We start from the raw sequence: 8,075 nt of genomic DNA on the forward strand, positions 1-8,075 counted from the left end.
CTGTTTGCAAAATAGATTTTTGTTATTTTGAATTTACAGCTGCATTTAGTATATTTGTATTTCCAATGTTCTGTGTTTCGATGTTTTGTGCTTAGCCATTTTGGGCACAGCACCTTGTGGATGAGTGGCATATAAGTAAAATCAATCGATTGATTAAGATACAAAGGTAATCCTAGAATGTGTCCTTTTACTGAGGTGAGGAATAACCAATTTTGCATCCTTCAGCTATGGCTGGGCTAAAGTTCCCATCACCTTTGATCACAGGCCATGCTGTCTGGGACTGATGGGAGATGGAGTGTAACAATGCATGTGCCCCTTGACTTAGGTCACCATTTGAGGCATGTCTCAAAGGATCCAGCCTTAGAAATTAGGCAGATATAGTAGGAGTTGACAAATGGGTCAGTTTTGGTTTCTCTTCATTCCTCGGTTTTCCAGTCTTAAATTCAGTTTGACCCATTTCTGCAGCAGTTTTCAATTTTAAAAAGTGAAATATTGTATACTTTTATTACTTCCCTGTCTGTCAATCCATCAAGTTGGCACCCTCCCATCTAAGCATGGACAATAGTGGCACAATGCTCTTGTGGCACAATACACGGGCTCTCCCTTTTTGGGGTGGGGGTTTGTATTGTTTTTTGTTACAAATATCTATTGATATATTAGTATAATGTTGATGCTGATCTTTGGAAAACTGGATTTATAACTTAAAAACAAATCCACAGGAATTTGTACTGATTTTGTCTTCATTATTTTGCTTAATATACACATTTCTGCAAGCAAGTTCCCCCAAGATACTGAATTCTTTTGTGTTCGTTCCCCAACACACACTGTTTTCATGGATTTTCTTATTGGAGAGCTACTTTTCAAAACTTGGGAGATCTGTGAATTGTTAAGGCTATTTCTTTTTCAGTTCAAATATTGTTTTGGAAAGTGTTGATTTGTTAAGTTTCCATTAAAATATGTATGAAAATACCACCACCACCCTCCCTCCAGTTGCTAACATTGGTAGAGGGTCTTCTCTGTGTTGGCTCCCTGATTAAGGAATACCCTCCTGTTTAGCACCAACACTTCTAATTTTCAGATTTGAAGCATTTGGAAACTATAGACATGACCTTTTCATCATCTTTCAGCTCCCAGTTTTGGGGCAGTGGCTTCTACTGGGCTTCATTTGCTGCCTTGGATGCTCCATAGATGAATTATTCTAAAGAATGTGTGGGGAACCTGTAGTCCTCCAGATATTGTTGGAATCCAGCTCCCATCATTTCTGATCATTGGCAGTGCTGGCTGGGGCTGATGGGAGTTGAGATCCAGCAACATCTAGAGAGCTAAATGTTCTCTATCCCTGTTTTAAGGTATGTGGAGTCAGTTTGACATGGTTTTTATTTTGGGCTGCAAGCTGCCTTGAAACACTTACGATGGAAAAGTGAGAGATAGGCTGGATCTGGACACATCAAAGAAGTGATTCAGTTATACACATTGTAAACTTCATATGGGGAAATCCCATTGGTGAAAAACGGGAATCCACAGTGTCATCTGGTGTCACATAACACATATAAAGCGTTTTCGCTTTACGAATGTAAAAGGTAAAGGTACCCCTGACCATTAGGTCCAGTCGTGGACGACTCTGGGGTTGTGACGCTCATCTTGCTCTATAGGCTGAGGGAGCTGGCGTTTGTCCACAGACCGCTTCTGGGTCATGTGGCCAGCATGGCTAAGCTGTTGCTGGCAAACCAGAGCAGTGCACGGAAATGCCGTTTACCTTCCCACCAGAGTGGTACCTATTTATCTACTTGCACTTGATGTGCGTTTGAACTGCTAAGTGGGCAGGAGCTCCTATTTTATGTGAATAGCAACCCCGAAGAAGAGGACCTGTTTTGTATTCTGAAGGTCCCTAGTTCAGTTCCTGAGATCTCCACATTCAGCTGAAGGAAACACTCATATTAGGGTTGACCAACTGTTTTTCACTGCTGAAGCCTGCATTAATTCAGGGGCAATCTGTTGAAGGTCAGTAGTGAAGAGGGAACAGCCCAAAGTGGGTGGGGCAACCCCCTTTTTCCTTCTGATGCCCACATCTGTCTCCCATCCCCTCTTCCCCTGTGTGTCTCAAATGGGATAAGAACATAAAAATAGGTGCAGTAAACTTAAAGAAAATGTTATGAAAACGATGTATAGGTGGTATTTAACACCAGTTAAATTGGCTAAAAGGTATAGAACAAAAAATGAATGTTGGAAATGTAAAGAAAAGGAGGGTACTTTTTACAACACGTGGTGGACATGTAAAGAGGTAAGAGCTTTCTGGGAAATGATATATAATGAGTTAAAGAAAATGTTTAAAAACATTTGTATTAAACAAAAACACAGCAGCTTTCTTACTGGGTATAGTGGGTAAAGAAACAAGATAAAAGAAAATTCTTATATGCAACTACTGCAGCAAGAATTTTGTTAGCCCAAAGATGGAAACAAAAGAAGAGTGGCAGATGACATTGATGGACTTTGCAGAACTGGCGAAACTGGCAGGAAGAATCTGCAACCAGCGAGAACAAGTGTTCCAAAAAGACTGGAATAAATTTATATTACATTTGAAAGACAACTGTAAACAATTGACATCACTAGGCAGGGTTATCTGAAGACTCGTAAGATTAAATTGCTACCTATCCAGGATGAGAAACTCAATATATTTAGTTATGATATAACAAGAATAGGAAAGGGAATGAAATGCTAAGATGAAAAAATTAATTTTGAAAACTGATAGACGGGAGGGAGGGGCGTTGTTAAGCTCAGTTGAGCCAAAGAGATATAATAACAGGATATAATGTTATGTGATGTGATTATATGTAAAACAAATAAAAATTATTATGGGGGGAAAAGAACACAAGAATAGGCTGCTGGATCAAGCCAATGTCCCATCTAGTCCAGCATCTGGTTTTCACATTACCAAATAATGGTGGGAAACTCTTCTTTCCTGTGGCTTCCAGCAATTGGCCTTACTGCCTGCAGCTGTGGAGACATGCTATCATGCTAGCAGCCATTCATAACCTCACCCTCCATGAGTTTGCCCAGTCCTCTTTTAAAGCCATCCAAATTGGGAGCGCGTTCCATAGTTTAATGCATGCTGCATGAAGAAGCACTTTCTTTTATGTATCATTAATCTTCCAACATTCAGCTCCATTGGCTGTCCGTGAATTCCAGTGTAATGGGAGATGCTGAAATAACCAAGAGGAATAACCAAATATGCCGCGATATTAGAAGTTGGGGGGGGGGAGAGAGATTCAGGGCCATATTCTGGGTAATAAAGGATACTTTAAGTAAAAGCTATCTATACCTTTCGTAGACAGACATTTTAATGCTGAGGTTTAAAATATACCATATGAGGTCATCTGTTCGAAGACCTCCGCTTCCAACGCCTTAAAAATCGGGGAGGGGAGGGGGGAGAATCCTGATCAATAAATCATAATTGACTAAATGTCAACATTTCAAAGTAATGGGGTATTGATTTTCTTAAGGGTGTGTTGTAGAAAATCCCTCTAAAGTTTTCTGAAACAAAGGAAATATATATCCACAGATACCTTGAGTTAAGCTACTGCTTCCCCCCCTTCTTTTATATATATATATATTTTACAAAAGCTTTTCTGTACAACACCAGAATCAATAGTATTCTTTTTCACTGAAAGCCAACAGTGGTATTTTGTGTGATCACCTGAATTCCAATCTAAGGATGGGGGTTGCCATGAATTAATCACACCTGGGGTGAAAAATGCCGGCTGGGCAAAAATGTATATATGTCTCAAGTGTAGAGTTGCTGAATCCTTTGCGAGCGACTTAAGAAGATATGAAAAAGGGAAAACCCTTTCCCTTTTCTGCAACCCTTTCCTTTTTACCATTAAGAAGCTCTTTCACCCTTTTAAAAATACAGGAAAGGCCAGCTGAGTGATGGAGCTCCATGGGGTGGAGTTTAATTTCTTAAGAAGAATGACAGAAGTCGAAAAAAGAGAGATGGGTTATGCTTTCCTGGCCCTACCATTAGACAGAGAGGTGTGGGGGACAACAGACCATCCTTCCATGCTGGCAACCTTGAGCAATTCCCATCCTCCTGGGGTAGCACCCTAGCAGAGCATGGTTCCTACTTTAAAGAGGATAGCCCTCTGTATGAAGGTGTCCTTTACGCAAAGTTCTATCCAGTCCAAGTCTGGTTTAAAGATAATACACCCTAAGAAGGGAGAACAGGCAAGGCCTTGAAGTTGCCCATCAATAGTGAGCTCCTAAGCAACAGACTGAGCAAGCATACAGTGTGGGATGTAATCCACTGGGGGCAGTCAAATGCAACATTCCTTGTTTTCCTAGAGTAGACATGCAGGGGAATGTTTGGTCCAGCCAGTCGAAACTTCCTGTTCCTCCTGGCCTGGAGCATCCTTCCTCTTGCATGCGACTAGTAGGTGTGTGTGACCTTTCCAGACCTGGTAAAAGGCCAAGGTGTGCTGCCACTCTCTCTCTTTTCCATCTTCCTTTCGTCCTGCGAACTTCCTGGAATGAACTGCTGGTTGCCAGGTCATCTCCCTTATGGGGTAAACCTGTTTTTTTTATGTTTGTAACTTTAAGCCTAAAGCCTGCCTTCAGGGATCACACTGTGCTCTGCCTGATCGTGAGTCAACTTTCTGTTTATTGCTTATGAATAAGACTGTGGTGTCTTTATTCTTTTAGGAGGGATTCAAGGAGTCTTACCAGGAAAATATTAGAACACATTTCAACCTGGACAAGCCAGATTGAATTGTGTATTGTCTTAAGAAACTCACACGAGTTTGCAACTAGTTTTCTGCTGTGTAAAGGGGAATGCACTCTGTCCTCTCCTGCCACCCTCAACATTCCTAGAGTCTAGAATTCTCTGATGTCATCAGAAGAGTAAGCCGTTTTTTTCAGTTAGGTGTGTTGTCAACTACAGAGGATGAGCAGCCTTGGGAGCCTCTTGGGGATATGGAAGGATTCAAAGGACTGAATCTATGAAGGAGAGCTACTTACTCTGAGATGGGGGAACCTTCGGGCAAAGGCCAGCAGTGAAGAGATGCTGCTGGCCACCAGGTTTTTAGGCTCCCCACTTTCCCCAACGGTGTATCCTCGGAGGTCCTGTGCGAGGAAAGAGCGTCGCAGAGTCAGGGGCCAGTCTGGGCCAAAGCGGCAGGGCAGACTCAAGTGTCTAAGCACCCAGCAAGTAGCGGTGACTGTATACGTGCCAGTTTCTATTCCGATGACTTCAAAAATGGGACAAATGGGGGGCCAAACAGGACAGGGGACTCCATGCTCCAGAAATAGGACAGTCCATTAGGTAAGGGATGGGAAGAAGAAGAGTCTGGATTTGATATCCCGCTTTATCACTACCCGAAGGAGTCTCAAAGCGGCTAGCATTCTCCTTTCCCTTCTTCCCCCACAACAAAGACTCTGTGAGGTGAGTGGGGCTGAGAGACTTCAGAGAAGTGTGACTAGCCCAAGGTCACCCAGCAGCTGCATGTGGAGGAGCGGAGACGCGAACCCCTTTCACCAGATTACGAGTCCACCGCTCTTAACCACTACACCACACTGGCTCTCTAATGGGGGCCCAAACCTCTCCTGATGCCATCGGGACACTTACACTGAGAAGCTGGAGGAGGGTGCCCGGATTGGGGGCTTCCATAAGGAGACTGCCCAGCAGGAGCCAGAAGTGCCGCTTCAGTTCCTGCAGGAAAAGAGAGAAGAGAGTTTGAATGCTGGGTTGGATTCTCCAAGTGTGTGATGAAGAAGAAGAAAGAGTCTGCGAAGGGAAGTCAAAACAAAGGACATACTTCTCTATCTTCCTCCTTCTCGGCCCCTTTCAGCACAGCCTCCAATTTCCTGTTCAGGATCGCACTGATCATATCACAGCTGAATTTGGGCCTCATCGTGCTGCAGAGATGAAGGTGTTAGACGCTGCCTCCTCCATGTCTACCTTGCCCCCTTCTCCCTCCTGCCTGCTCTTCCCCACCCGGAGCTCCCCCCCCCAACCCCTAGGAGGGTCCTCCAAGCATCAAGGTGTCCCAGAAGAGAAGCAGAACATGAGAAAGGTGGTGGAGTATTCCTTGGAGCCAGAGAGACCCCCAGGAAGGGGGAGAAGGCCGGTGGCATTGGGCAGTGGGAGAGATGCAAAATAAATGTAAATGATGAGAGGGGAGAGAAAGGGGGAAGGCAGGGAAAGTGTGTGGAGGAGCTGAGCTCTCTGGAGAAGACTGGCTGGGTCGATTTCCAGAGAGTCAAGGCTGTGCAGGGGACCCCAGGACTCCACCCGCCGCCCCCCAGGAGACCAAGAGAAAGGGAAGGAATCCTACTTACAGCCTGCCCATTTCTTCCAGGAAAAATTCCCACCCTCCTCTCTAAACTAGCTAACTAGCTAAAATGTCCACCCAAGCCTAACTCTGACCCCAAACCTAAGCCTAACCTCCGCCCTAACCCTGCACTTAACCCTAACTACTCCGCTATGTACAAAATAGATATATACAAAGTATATACAAAAAAGCACAAATGTGCACAAAATAAAAAAGTAAAAAAAAGAACAAAAATTAAATTAAAATAAAGAGCAATAAAATAAAAGTGTTAAAATAAAAAAGTAAAATAAAATGAATCAAATAATCAAGAAACTGGAAAAATAACAATAAACCATCCTCTCCTTATCTTCGCCAACCACCACCAACTCCTCTCTCCTCCGCTCGCCTCACTACTAACCCACAATGGCTGGCTGCAAGTCAGTGGCTTTTAAGGGAGAAGCAAGAGATGTCACAAAGGAGGGCAGGTCCTTGTCACCGTGGCAACCCCCCACCCCCACCTGGCTGCTCCTGAGTGGTGATGCTCCTCTGTCTTGAAGGCACCTGCTGTTCTGCCTGCAGCTGGGCTGCATCTTCATTACACATCCTTCTTCCTGCAGCCCCATTCCCAAAGGGAGACCATTCCCACGTCCTTCCAGGCGGGCTGTGATGGCCTGGGACTCGGGCTCGGACTCGGAACCAGAGGAGTCTCAGTCTGCACCAGATTCTTTGCCTCAGGCATCACCTGAACCAAGTCTGGGACCTGATCCTGAAGAGCCCCAGTCTGCACAGGTTCCCCTGCAACAAACACCAGCTGGGCCAAGTCAGGGGCCTGAGCCTGCCCTGGCTCCAGATGTGAGGATTACCTCGTTGCTTTCAGATGGGCCATCACTTACAGCTGTTCCACTACCAGTTTGGTCAGGGGAGGCTGAGGCGGCCCCTGGATCTAGTAACCCACCAACGTCTCCCGAGCTGCATAGACTAAGGTCTGAGAGAAGAAGAGACCTGAGTACTCTCAGGAGGAGTGCTCGCCTTCGGGAGAAACAGGGAGGTGAGTCGCCGGGGGATCAGGACCGGCCGCTACCCTGACAAAGATAAAAGGCTGTCGGACCCTGCCCCAGGTTGCGGGAGCAACATTGCTGTATGCTAGATCCTGCCCCTGTCCTTGCCTGGTTTCCTGCCTTGGCCCTGTTGGACTGACTCCTAACAGAACCTTCGGATTCTGGACTGGACCTGGACTGCGTTTCATGGGTTACCCCTGCACCCAGCACACAGGCTAGCGGTCTCCATAGAGCAGGATTGGACCATCTGCTTTGCATGTAGGTCTTCTGTCCTGGGCGGCACCTCTGGGGGCTGGGAATGTCGTCGTCCATGTCTAAAACCCTGGAGAGCTGCTACCGGTCTGTGCAGGCGATGCTGAGGTAGATGGGTCACACGACCGACTCTGTCCAAGGCAGCTTCCTAGAAATATTCCGTTTAAGTTATTTAGCTGAAGAGGAGCAAGCTAACTTCTGCACAAGACTGACCATCCATTCCTTTCTTCAAGAGACAATCTGGAAAAGTCCCTGTTTAATATACAAGAAAGCCATAGGCCAAGGACCCCACCCCCACCCCACCCTGGTGGACTAGATGACCCCTGGGGTCCCTTTCACCTCTACCATTCTATGGTATCAACTGCAGCAGACCTTCCAAATTTCAAAGGGGGGCTTTGGAGCATCTGAAGGCAGTGGCACCTTCTCCTGAGTTCCTGCACAAGCCTCAGCTCACCCATTCAGG

At 45.6% G+C, this 8,075-nt stretch overlaps 1 protein-coding gene across 2 annotated transcripts; it reads right to left on the reverse strand.

Annotated features, from left to right (window-relative positions):
- Positions 1–2,666: 2,666 nt before the first annotated feature.
- LOC308465406 (uncharacterized protein) lies at positions 2,667–6,549 on the reverse strand. Of its 2 annotated transcripts, none has more exons than XM_080985397.1 (5): positions 6,331–6,549; positions 5,808–5,907; positions 5,618–5,701; positions 5,011–5,115; positions 2,667–2,994 (listed from the first exon to the last, which is right to left on the reverse strand). In XM_080985397.1, exons 1-5 carry the CDS (start codon positions 6,339–6,341, stop codon positions 2,929–2,931), a joined length of 366 nt encoding a protein of 121 aa, XP_080841523.1. In that variant the 5' UTR covers positions 6,342–6,549; the 3' UTR covers positions 2,667–2,928. The 2 variants fall into 2 exon arrangements, with proteins under 2 accessions (XP_080841523.1, XP_080841522.1); XM_080985396.1 differs by lacking the exon at positions 2,667–2,994 and adding an exon at positions 3,030–3,200.
- Between the last annotated feature and the right edge of the window lie 1,526 nt (positions 6,550–8,075).

This window comes from Podarcis pityusensis (genome assembly GCF_964106645.2).
Source record: "Podarcis pityusensis genome assembly, chromosome: 16".
Lineage (NCBI taxonomy): Eukaryota > Metazoa > Chordata > Lepidosauria > Squamata > Lacertidae > Podarcis > Podarcis pityusensis.

What these genes read in the sequence shown, in the direction of transcription:
- LOC308465406 (XM_080985396.1), bottom strand. An exon ending in AGAAGGAGGAAGATAGAGAA is followed by an intron (nt 5,702 to 5,807) that starts GTATGTCCTTTG and finishes CTTTTCCTGCAG; the next exon opens with GAACTGAAGCGGCACTTCTG. An exon ending in GAAGGTTCCCCCATCTCAGA is followed by an intron (nt 3,201 to 5,010) that starts GTAAGTAGCTCT and finishes TGGTTATTTCAG; the next exon opens with CATCTCCCATTACACTGGAA.